At 40.4% G+C, this 12,823-nt stretch overlaps 1 protein-coding gene across 1 annotated transcript in view; it reads left to right on the top strand.

The window, feature by feature from the left end:
• The window catches only part of wdr62 (WD repeat domain 62), a 34,703-nt gene extending 22,506 nt beyond the window's left edge, over window positions 1–12,197 (top strand). The window contains exons 26-33 of the mRNA XM_087176964.1: window positions 4,129–4,240; window positions 4,347–4,425; window positions 4,931–5,003; window positions 5,888–6,010; window positions 8,734–8,965; window positions 9,105–9,349; window positions 10,592–10,692; window positions 11,696–12,197. Of these exons, the coding sequence (XP_087033090.1) occupies window positions 4,129–4,240; window positions 4,347–4,425; window positions 4,931–5,003; window positions 5,888–6,010; window positions 8,734–8,965; window positions 9,105–9,349; window positions 10,592–10,692; window positions 11,696–11,920 (1,190 nt within the window). The 3' untranslated portion in view covers window positions 11,921–12,197. The remainder of the gene's footprint in view (window positions 1–4,128; window positions 4,241–4,346; window positions 4,426–4,930; window positions 5,004–5,887; window positions 6,011–8,733; window positions 8,966–9,104; window positions 9,350–10,591; window positions 10,693–11,695) is intronic.
• The last annotated feature ends 626 nt before the right edge of the window (window positions 12,198–12,823 follow it).

Raw genomic sequence — 12,823 nt, 5'->3', positions numbered from 1 at the left:
ATGAACAGACAACACTAAAATGAAGTTATCCTTCACATGTTTGTGAGTGATCTCACTGTGCGCCATAAAAAATTATAATCACAAAATAACACTGGTTAAAAAAGACTTCTAGTGAAGGGATTTGAACTGTGATGTGCTCATCCTCCCAAATTCAGACATTAACCAGCTGATTTTATCTTCTATCTTATCCATACACTCAATGATCCAACTCAGACTGGTTCTTTTTTGAAATAAAGGAATGAATTCAGAACAGGATTTAAATTGATTGTTCTGGTTCGTCTCAGCCAGTCGCTCAGTTAACAACAATCTGCCACATTTTAAGATTCATGGTAAACTAAGATAATCAGTTAGAATCACATACAGACAGTGTTTGGCGTTGTAGCATTTCCTAACAGTTCGCTATTAACTTAACCAGCGTGGTTTTGTCTAAAAGACACCGGGAGTTGCTGGATGAAACTGATGAAAATATCTCTTTTCTGTTTGTTGTTTGTTGAACAGGTGGCTGGATAAAGTTCTTAATGGCCTTTTACTTTTTATTGCAGTATAGTAATATAGTGTGTGTGTCTACGCTGTGTACCTGCAGCCCCGCCTCTCCTGGAGAGCAGAGAGAGCAGAGCAGAGGACAGAGAAGCAAGGCAACCATACATGATTTAGAAATAGATAGATAGATAGATAGATTATTTATTTATCCCCTAGGAGAAATTCATGTGTCCATTAGCTCATTGTTAATGATAATAATAGTAATAATAATAATTATAATATATAAATAAAATATAATAAATAAACAATAATAATTAGATTAGTCCACTTCCTTTGGCTGAGGTGTTGTATAGCCTGATGGCAGTGGGAACAAAGGATCTCCTGAACCTCTCTGTTCTGCAGCGCAGTGAGATGAGACGATTACTGCACCTGTAGCTGCTTCTCTGTCCTGCCAGAATGTTGTGGAGAGGATGGTTGGTGTTGTCCAAGATTGCGTCCATCTTACATTGCATGTGTCTCTCCACAACAGTCCTGAGTGAGTCCAGACTCCTGCCAAGCACAGACCCAGCCTTTTTGACCAGTTTGTCCAGTCTCTTTGTGTTCATGTTGGACATGCTGCTGCCCCAGCAGACTGCAGCATAAAAGAGTTACACTGGCCACCACTGACTGATAAAACATGTTCAGCATTTCACTGCAGACGTTCAGGTAGATGACATCTGTGTTCAGGGACCAGTCCAGTTTACTGTCCAGGTGCACACCTAGGTATTTATAAATGTGCAACACCTCAATGTCCTTCCCTCGAATGTTGACTGGCTGAAGGGTGGGCCTAGACCTCCGAAAGTCCATGACCATCTCCTTGGTCTTGGAAGTGTTCAGAAGGAGGCAGTTCTTGTTGCTCCATTCACTGAAGGCCATCGTCAGATCCCTGTACTCCTCTTCCTGCCCATTCCTGATACACGCCACAATAGCTGTGTCATCAGAGTATTTCTGGATGCGGCAGGACTCAGAGTTGTATATTAAAGTCGGCCGTATACAGGTGAACAGGAACAGAGCCAGAACAGTCCCCTGTGGAGCCCCAGTGCTGCTCATCACTGTCCCTGAGACACAGTTACCCAGCCTGACATGCTGTGGTCATCTGGTCAGGTAATCCACAATCCAGGACGTGAAGCAGGGATCCACCCCCATCCCTTCCAGCTTGTCTTTAAGAATGGGGGGTTGGATGATGTTAAATGCACTTGAGAAATCAAAGAACATAATCCTCATGTAACTACCTGGCTCATCCAAGTAAGAATGAGCCTGGTGGAGCATGTGAAGGACAGCATCATCCACTCCAACATGTTCCTTGTAGGCGAATTGTAGGGGGTCTAGGGCTTGTTCAACCTGTGGCCTCAGAAGGTGGAGAAGCAGCCGCTCCAGGGTCTTCATGATGTGTGATGTGAGAGCCACCGGTCTGTAGTCATTTATCTCAGCCAGTCGTCCTACTTTAGGGACCGGAACAAGACATGATGTTTTCCACAGGACTGGGACCCTCCCTGTTTGAAGGCTTAAGTTAAAGCTGCAGCTGAAGCAGTGGGAGAGAGAACAGGTGAGGCTGTGTCAAACCTGTTGTAGAACAGGTTGAACTCATTGGCCTTGTCCACATCACCTGATGTTGCCTGGCTGTTCTTCTCTTTAAAGCCAGTGATGGTCCTCATCCGCTTCCACATCTCTCTGGTGGTGTTGTGCTGCAGCTTCCTCTCTACTTTCTTTTTGTAGTCCTCCTTCTCCTGCTTTAATCTCCTCTTCAGCTCATGTTGCACACACCTGAGCTCCTCCCTGTCTCCATCCCTGAAGGCCTCCTTTTTCTGGTTGAGGAGGGTCTTGATGTCACTGGTGATCCAGGGTTTGTTGTTTGGAAAGCAGTGCACAGTCCCTGTGTCCATACAGAAGTTAATGTAGTCCGTGCTACATTCAACCATTCTATCAAGGTCAGGGTCCTTGCTTTTATCATTTTCCTGTGACTCCAACAGGACATTCCAATCTGTTCACTCAAAACAGTCTTTTAGAGACTCACTGGCCTCTGGGGTCCAGTTCCTGAATGAGCAGGTGGTTGCAGCCTGTCTCAGTACACAGGGCTTGTAGGAAGGCTGGAGAAAAACCAGATTATGATCTGATCTGTCAAGTGGTGGTAGAACTGAAGCAGTGTAGGCCTCCTTGACATTTGCATACAACAGATCCAGTGTCTTATTTTCCCTTGTGGGACAGTCAACATACTGAGTGAAGCCAGTCAGGTGAGAGGTGAGAGTGACATGGTTAAAATCCCAGATATTGCAATGAATGCGTGAGGGTGCTGCGTCTGTATTCTCAACAGTCTCGTGAATGATGTCACATGCAACTGCAGGCTCTGCTCGTGGTTGGATTTAAACAACAATGGCGACGATGTGTGAGAACTCCCTCGGTACATAGTACGGTCTAAGACCGACTGCCAACAGTTCAATATCCCGACAGCAGATCTTTCCATTTGCTCTGGCGTCTCTGTCCACTCGTACTACAGTGAAGCCGGGTAAATCCACACAACGGTCGGGGGTGTTGTCGTTTAACCAGGTCTCTGTGAAAAACATGAGACTACACTCACGATACCTATAGTCGACGATCTCTTTGTTGTGATTGTTATTATTTCTAAGATAATAACAAATACTGAATGCTATTTAAACAACGTAATATGTGACCAAACATGAAATTATGTAGATAACAGCTACAACATCACAAATACCACATTCACCAGCTTATAGAAACAATACTGATTTCCACGCAGCAGAAAGCTATCAAATGACTATTACAATTGGAAAGCCATAATTGCTCATAGATTATTAGCATGTACTCTATATAAACTAATTATTTGAATGTCACACAATAAAATACACCACATGACACCTGTGTGTTGTCATACTTAATTGTAAACTGCAAATGTACTCTCAAGCAATGTTTTCCAAGACACAAACAAAAGATGGAAAGGATAAGGAAGCTTGAGCTGTTACACCATATATAACTTGTCAACTACAGGATTTCCTGTCATCTCTGAACTATGACCCGGCTGCATCACATGACTAAAACAAGCAATGAAAAGAAAACAGCATTAAAAAATGAAAGAATTGAGGATTACTCACAAACGACCACTAGGGGGAGAAATACTAAAACTAGATACAAAGTTATACAAAGCCTGATGAACTGAATAATGAGAATTTCAAACACTTCATCAAAGAGTTGCAACAATCAGTCAATCGATAAACAATTAATCAGTTTTAAGAAAATCAATCAACAACTGTTTTAAAAATCAATCAATTGTGGTGGATTCAGCTTCTCAAATATTTTTGAGTTGTAGATAAAATTAGACTTTGCTCTGTTTTGATTCTCTGTTTAAATGAATGAATTGATTAATTGAGGAGATAATAAATTGATTGATACTGAAAATAATCTGAGTGTTTGATCAGGTTTATAAAAAAACATGCAACAGCTCTGTGATTGGATCTATGTTAGTGAAATGCACCCTGGGAGTTGTAGTTGACCTCTCCTTCAGTTTAGTGTCTCCTCACACTTCACTTCTCTCTTCACGCTCTTGCTGCTGCGTGCTCATATGCACTGAGGCCTTTGTTACCTTTGACCTTTCAGAGAGGTTTGACACTGACCTGAGGACTCTGCAGCCTCCGGAGGAAAAACACTTCCTGAACCCTCGACTTAGCATCTCCACCCGCTTCCTATCCCGCTTCCAGGACAGAATCAGGTCGGTACCCAGAACTCAGCCTTTGACCTTTGACCCAGAGGGGTCTCTGGGTTTGCCTGGTGGTTGTTGTCATGGCGATGACTGTTTGTTACTGCTGTGTCTTAAGGGTGTGGCCAAGTCGAACTCCAGCCCCCGTATCCATCCCGACCAGGATCTCAGAGGAGAATGACATCAGCAACACATCGGTACAGACACGTCTGAAACACCTGAGTGACACACATGTATATATGCTGACACTGGCTGCTGCTGTTTATTGCAGCAACGCATCAACATGTTTGTACAGGACGTGTTTATAACTGTGGGTTTTCTTGCCAAAATACTTCATGTTTTGTAAATTGTAATATTTTTATAATATTAAAGACGCCCCACATTATTAGTGTCCAAGTACAAATATAGTAAAATGGTGGCTATGATATAATTTTGTTTATAATTTTGGAAATGAACAAACACTAAAGTAATTAATAATTATTATCATTGTTGTTGTTGTTGTTGTTATTATTATTTATTATTGGCTTCACATTTCTGTTTTTACTTTTACAGTGAAATATTTATATTTTTCATATTACTTCTAAGTAACATAATTTCCACATGTATGAGTCAACATATTTGCAAATGAAGCAACATGATGGTGACGTGTTACAGTTTAGCTGATAGTCATTGAAGCTTCTGAGACTGAATGTTTGTTTTCAGATGAACTTGGAGTCGAGCAGCAACGTGAGATCAGCAGAGTCGACTCAGAAAGAAAGCAGCGGCGGTGGCGGTGGTGAGTCAGCAAAGATTCTTCTGTTTTTTTCTGGTTTTCAGATGACAAGCAAAAATAACTGAAACACAAATGTAAACAGGAAATGTCTAGATGTGATTAGTCTACCTGAGGCCTATACTATGAAGCAGGAGCTGATGTTATGAAGATCACTTAAGGTTTACGGCTGGGTTTTCAGTCCTATGACACTGGTTCACTTGTTACCGGGGTATATCACCATGGTAACTGATGCTGAACTCGCCTGCTCTGGATGAGATCAAAGCCTGTCAACAGCCAAACCTCTGACCAATCAGATCACTGGAAAAACTTAATCATCATTCTACAGGATCCTGAAGGGACAAAAGAGTTTACAATAAAGTGACAAATAATAAAGATCTGTAGATGTTTGTATAGATCAGTGGATGTTTTGCTGTTTGAGTCTTTCCATGTGTCCACTCTGGTTTTAAAACAGCTTCTAACAAACAGAGGAGAGTTTATCAGTAAATAACTACATAATAACTATTGTAGCTTCATTTGAACTGAGCACAGGTTCTTTAATCCCACAGGATTCTTGACAGTGATGAAGCTTTTACTCTCTCCTTCATCACTGCAGCTCAGAATAACATGAGGAGACTTTACAACACATTCAACATATTGGAGGACTCATTGTGTTGTAAATCATGTCACAAAATAACAGAACAAAACACAAATGTAACAGTAACGTAGTAACTGACCAAGTGACATGTGAAGTAACGTTCAGACAATGTACCCCAAGGGACGCCATACATCTTAAATGTTGGACTGCTCCTTTAAACAGTACAGCAGTACAACTGTGTGTGTGTGTGTGTGTGTGTGTGTGTGTGTGTGTGTGTGTGTGTGTGTGTGTGTGTGTGTGTGTGAGACTACAGTGAGATGCAGCCATTCCATCCTCCGTAGAAGAGCTTCCTGTATGATATCCCATCAGCCCTCTCGCCGCCCCACACGCAGACGACACACTGTGGTGGTCGTCCAGTGCAGAGAAACACTGGGAGGTGTGTGTGTGTGTGTGTGTTTGTGTGGACACTCAGGTGCTTGGTGATTTTCTTAGTGCAGTCAAACTCACGGGGTGTTGGAGGTGTTGGCGTTTGTGGTCGGTGTGAACTTCAAATCTCAGACGAGCAGAGTCATAGTTCCCACTGGTCCTGCAAAATCCTGGAATATTACGGAGTGAAGTCAATAACCAGGACAAATGTTTCAGCTCTGTGTAGATGGGGTTATATTTGAAAGCTCAGGGGAAATAACGACTATCAATGACTGTATGATATTGTTGTGATCTAACGATAAATCTATGAAGTGTCAGAATACCAAAGATGTCCTCAGGTCCAACCAGCAGTCTAAAATCTGATCAGAAAAGTACTGAAACAGTTGATATGTTATCAGTAGTCGTCGATAACTTTTCTGTTGATTAACTAATTGATTATTATCCACTAATAGTTGCAGCTCAGTGGATCCCAGTCACTGGGTCTGTGAGACGCATTAAGGACTCACAGGATGATTACCAGGAGAGGACAACTGCTTTTCTCAGATTGATCCCACTCTCATGTAGCTTAGCTTAGCTTAGCATAAAGACTGGAAATATCTAGCCTCCATTCACTAAGGCTACATCCACACTACTTCGTTTTCATTTTAAAACTAAAACGATGTAGTGTGAATACCACAATTTAGAATTTGCTCTGGTTAAAAAGGGGGCACCAGTCCTCAGGGAGGACAATTTGATTAAAGTTATGGATTAGTTTGATCAGTCTCACATCAAAAGTTGTGATTTCTTGATTACATTGATCTCCGATCTCCACTAACACAGGGCAATGACTGGGTCAAGTTAATTAGACTTATTTACTAACTAGGCACAGATGAAATACAATGAACAATGTTAATGAATATGAAACTATATCAAACAATACCTATCCAGCTGTTTTATCCTCGCCACAGGGGCTTTTTCAGTTATTGCCACCCCTTAGATTTTCCCTCTCTTTGTTTCAATAGAGAAAGAAAGAAATAAAAATCTTAAGTTTGTTTTATTTAATTGAGTTTTACGCGCAAGTGTTGCATATTCTACTCCCACCATGGCCCATTCATAATTAATAACGGCCTACATCAGGTACATAGCTACTGCTTGGAATATACAACTGAACTAATGATATTATCATGGGTTAATAGCACACATAGAATACATTGGCCAACACAAAGATAGCAATTCTTAATCATAAAAATACATGGCTAAAGCTACAATATCAAATAGTAATAGTAAAGTGATGTATTAGATTGTTTATGGGTTAATTCCCTACACGATAAGGGGTCCAGAGTGGTCCCTAGATGACAGTATTGTCATGTGGTGGATATTTACCTCAGAAATGATAAAATGTATCTCAGCTTCCTTTTGGGCTATGGAAATGAATTTTGGACTATAATTCATAGAAATCTTTCCAGAATAATAATACATGAATTACATGGTGATGAGACATTCAGTTCAATGATATTTTAAACATGCTTTGAAATGAGGAACAATGGTTATCAGTTCAGGTTGGAATGTAGGATGGTTTATGGCAGAAGTCTGTGATTCCTCATGAGACCCGCCTTCAGGTATGAGAGCGTGTTAAAGGTGATAGTAGTGTTTTCTCTTGTGAGAGATATGAGTCCATAGTGTGAATTGTAATGGCTCAGCACCTTAATAATGCTAAATGTCCATTTTCATGTTGCTTGATAAGAGGTGGCACCCACCCATCAGTCCCAGGTGAGTCTCATGGTTGCAACATGGACTCGGTGTCAGTCGGTGGGGAGTGTTCTGTTTGTCTCCCAATTGTTGTGGGGGTGTTGATCGGGGATGAGTTCCATGAACTAGCCATAAATTCCAATGATATCTTAAAAGTTTGTTTATTGGTGAGAGGAACTCATTTCGTCCCTGTTTTCTGTCCAGGTGATAGTTTGATGGTGAGAAAGCGGACATGGGAGGCTCTCCTTGGTAATCCACAGCACCCCATTGTCCTTACCATAACTCTTGTGTCCGGTTACTGGCGTCAACCGATGTCCGCTACAGTGATCAAAGTCCAGACGACTGTTTAAGCTCTGTATCAGAATCGATCTCTGAAAACACAAATCACATGACCACCTGTACTGTACATGTGCCAATTGATGTAAACAGGAAGCATGTTGTCTGCTTTGGCAGTTAATTAGTTACAGTGTATACTGTGAATGGAACAGTAAAGACAGTTGTAGTGTTAAAATACAGAGTGTAACTGAACAACAGCTGCTGACAAAGACAGCAAGGTCAGGAACACTGTAATTCATTATGGTGTTGTATTCACCACTGGTAATGCTGATGAGAGCCAATCAGGAGAGACTGTGGGTGTGTATGTCATCGGATGTCAGGAGGAAATGTGGTGAAAGTGTGAACCTGTGTTAGTGTAGATGGAGACTGAGAGTGGGATCAGTCTGAGAATCAACATGTTCCCAAGAGAAGCTGACTGAGACCGGTCCAGTTTTCTTCATGAGTCTGTGTCAACAAGGCTGATGATCACAACAAACAGTCCTGTCTGATTATACATTCATGAGTGATCCCATCTAAACAGATCTCAGGTGAACTTTGACCTGGAGGTCACAGTGGGAACTCGGTCATTGTTGCTTTAAACACTGAGTCTGGTTAAAGATCACTCACCTGTTCCACCATGCTCTGTCATCAGACTTCAGTTTCTGACCGCCTCCCTCTTTAACCAATCAGACGTCAGCTCCAGGGCACTGACAGCCCACAACAGCAGCGTGACGTCTGCAGTCCAGCAAGGGCCGCTGCGGCTCGGATACCTGGGAACCACAGCCAGCTCCAGGGCCAAAGTGAGCCAGGACCCCTCCACCTCCGTGGAGGAGGACAAGGAAAATCTGTCGTCCTCTTCAGAACCCCAGCCTCCTGCCCCCCTGCTGGCTGAATCTGACCCCCTTCAGGAACAGACCAGCAGGTAACATCTGGTTCTACTTTTTCAATAAAGATAAATTCAGAAAGACAAATAATGAAGAAATATGTTAAAAAAAAAAAGGAAATGTCTATTAAACTTGTATGATTTGACTGTGTCCTGTTCGTCCTGTTGTGTCCATCAGTGACGCTCTGTCGTATCAGAGCTCTCAGCTGTGTGTACCTGCAGCGAGCCCTCAGGTGTTGACCACACCCACTGAGGCGATGTCACCGGGTCGAGCTGGGAGGTTGCGCACCAGCAGCGTCGAGGAGACGCCAACCAATCAAAGCCAAACGCTAACCACCTCGGCCTTGGACATCACCACCTGCTCTACCTCCAGGCAGGCGGACAGTCCAGGACAGACCAAGACCAGAGTGCAAACTGATACAGGTAAGAGAGGTGACCCAGCTGGTCCCACACAGACTGGTTTAACTGGTAAGACTGGCCGTTGGTGAGGGGGTGAACTGAATCTGTAACTTCAGGTAAACCAACAGACTGATCTCACCTGTTCACTGTGGCCTTGTTCAGACTGCTGGACTAGAGTCAGAATCCAGATTGATTTTAGAAAGTCCAGACCACATTTGGAAGACGTTTGAAATCTGGTATTAACATCAGTCTCAGGTGACCCAATCACCAGTGGTCAGCTCCAAGTTCAGGTGTGAATGCATTGAGGACTCATTTGAGATGGGATCACTCAGACCACATGTGTCCACGTTCTTTGAGCAGTGTGAACATGAATGTGTCCTGGCCACACTGAAGGACCAACTACTCTAATGACATCCTTTGACACAGTCTGATTGGCTAAAAACAACGACACAACGTTTATTTGCATATAAAGTAGGGAAGTGAGATCCGATCACAGGTGGTCAATCGAGACGCATGTGGACGTGCGTTTTAAATCCATGTGTTAAATTATAGCTGACGTTCTAAATCTAAAGCTCTTCTGTCTATAGGCTTGTATATAAATTCCTATACAGTGTTTTAAAGTGACAGGACAGTGATCTGTGAGAGGTTGAATATTCACAGTACAATAAATACCAATGCAATGTTGAAACAGAATATAGTTATTTTTCCATGTTACTGTTATAACTAAAGTGGTTCATTGAATTTTCATCATCAACACATGTGAACAAGGTTTTGATTGTTTAAGAGGCTTTTGCAAAGGTGATTTAGTGTTAGGAGAAATGCATGAACGGTTTTGAAAACTGCATCAAGAGTTGTGAGAATGATGTTTCTGATGACCAGGTCTGAACAGGTCTGAGAAACAAATCAGATCAGCCCGCACTCTGAACGAAGACTAACAGTATAAAGATCTTAGAAACTCAAAGATAATAACAATATTTTCTCAAAATAAATCTTCAAACATTACACCTCATTTTTAAATATTATGACTTCTTTATTGTTGTTATTTCTCATCACATTACAACTGTCACTTACAAAGTGATAAGTCTTCCCACCTCTTCCTCCTATCCTTCATCAGAAAGACTCCGCCTCCAAAGTCAGGTAACCTTGCCCACTGCAGACGGCTAACTTCCTTTAATGATGTCACAGGGAGGTCTGACTCGTGTAGCACCAACCTGTTCAGACTGAAGATAAATCACCATGTTTGCTATTGCTGATGTTTGTTTACAGGAGCAGGTGATGATGACGAGTCTCTCAGTCTGCAGCAGTGTCAGCAGGTCGCCAACGAGCTGAGACAGACGGCGAGACGAGCCGTACACCTGTACCAACAGGTTCAGTACTGACTCTGGCTGTGTTGTTTCATTGCTGTTTGAATCAGTTGGCGTGTTTGCAGTCGACTGATGACATGTTCTTTGAATAAACAAATATAGAAATATTGTATAGAATTTATAATAAAAAAAAAAATTTTTAAGTTTTTTATTTTAAGGTATTTCATTTAAGAAAGTATTAAATAATTAAATATTAAAGTGAGATGTTGACAGAGTTTGGGACCCTCATTCTGAGATGTACGGAATAAAGTTCAAAAAATGTTTTGATAACAATGTTGGGTTTTGGATGTAGGAGATCAACATCGTGAAAAATTACACTATTTTTTTTATATATTATGACTTTCACTCTAAATATTATAATTCTTTCTTGTGATATTGGGATTTTTGTGAAATATTACTTTTTCCTCAAATACGTTTTCTCAATATATATATATATATATACAACACTTTTGGAAAATACTGAAACTTTTTCTCAAGATATTTCACGAAAGGGTTAGATAGATAAAATTATAATATTGAATGACTCTTTCAGTCTTAACTCTTGACATCTTATTCCTCAAAATATTAACTTTTAAAAATGTTCTCATAGTGCATCTACTATGACTGATGACAAAACTTTATTTTGTAATATTAACTTTTCTTGTCATTTTTCCACAATGTGAGTTTCCCCTCAAAGTATTTTATCTTTGTTTTCAAAACATTTTGACTTTTTTCTTGAAAGCTCAGATTTTTTAAAAAACATTTCTTTAAATATCTGTTTTAGCAAAATATTGCAACTTGTGTTGTAATGTTAGTTTTTCTTTTAATTTTACAGTTTTTTTTAAATAATTTGTGTAAATATGAGTGCTCCAAATATGACTACTGTGTTTGTAATTTTGTGAAATTTTCTTAAAACTTTGTGACTTTAACTAATATTATGATTTCTTTTCAAAAAAATTTTTTTCATAACATTATGTGTTTTGTCTTTAATCTCAGATTATTTTTTGTTTATGTCTCCGTCCTGCAGCTCGGTGCCTCGCCCAGCGCTGCAGAGCGGCGTCTTCAGATGTTGTCCGTCCTGCAGGAGGCTGTTGATTTTGTTCACACTGAGCTGCAGGTCGTCCTGCAGGGAGACGGGCGGGGCAGCAGCACCCCCTCTGCTGAACTGGGGGATGACAGGACGATGTCTCTGCTGGAGAAATACTCGGAGCTGCTGGTTCAGATGACCCAGAAAAAACTGAACCAAACCTGATCCAAGACCAAGGAATCTTGTGCGTGTGTATGGAGGCTGAGAGAGGACACAATTCACATCATCAACGTCAACCTGAGTGACAGAGTGCTGCTGTTCATTCAGCGTCAATTAACAACTGATTCAACAACTGACAGATTTTAAAACATCAGTATTAAATTTTAAAGCACCTTATGTTTATGTTTTATGGCAGAGAACTGTTTTGTGTTTTAAATCACTGTGTTTGTACATAAACAGCAGCTTTATATGTTTCTTAATAAATGTTTAATATCTCATAGAATGTAATATTTTTTAACATGCAAACTTTATTCAACACTGAGCCGTTGGTTGCCTATCATGTGATCACATGATCAATGAGTTGATTTCATTCTGCCATAAAACAACAATCACAGAACAGTGCCAAATACTCACTAGATCAACAAACAGAAAAAATAAAAACAGAAAATAAGTGAAATAATGTAATTTCAGGAAAAAATACTCCACAATTAAAAAAAAACTTAAAATAAAAAAACTGTGCAGAGCAGGTGAATCATGTCTGAAGTCTCGACTTCACCTTTTTCGAGACCTGAGTTTGCAGATCTGAAAAATAACATTTCAGTTACTTTGTGTTTCTGGATTAAACAACGAATTACAGCAAATATAATGAATGAGTACTAATAAATGTAATGTTTTAATAATTATTAATAACTTTTAATAACATGATGTGATGTTATTAGGAAACTTTTTTTGTTGTGGAAATATAAAAAAAAGTATTAAATGAAAAATATCCTGTTAAATTGAAAAAATACTCTAGTAGTAAAACACATTTCTGCCCTTGTGGCAGGTGCTGTTTTTTTTTTTTCTTTGGTCTTCTATAAACTTCGCCAGCACAAAATGAATTAATTTTCAAATGTGTTGTATGAATGT

The sequence above is a fragment of the Seriola lalandi genome, unplaced genomic scaffold (genome assembly GCF_002814215.2).
Source record: "Seriola lalandi dorsalis isolate HSWRI2012SDOR001 ecotype SW California unplaced genomic scaffold, Sedor1 jcf7180002054575, whole genome shotgun sequence".
In the NCBI taxonomy this organism is placed as follows: domain Eukaryota; kingdom Metazoa; phylum Chordata; class Actinopteri; order Carangiformes; family Carangidae; genus Seriola; species Seriola lalandi.
The sequence above is the reverse complement of the archived record's forward strand: the minus strand, read 5'-3'. Positions and strand labels throughout refer to the sequence as shown.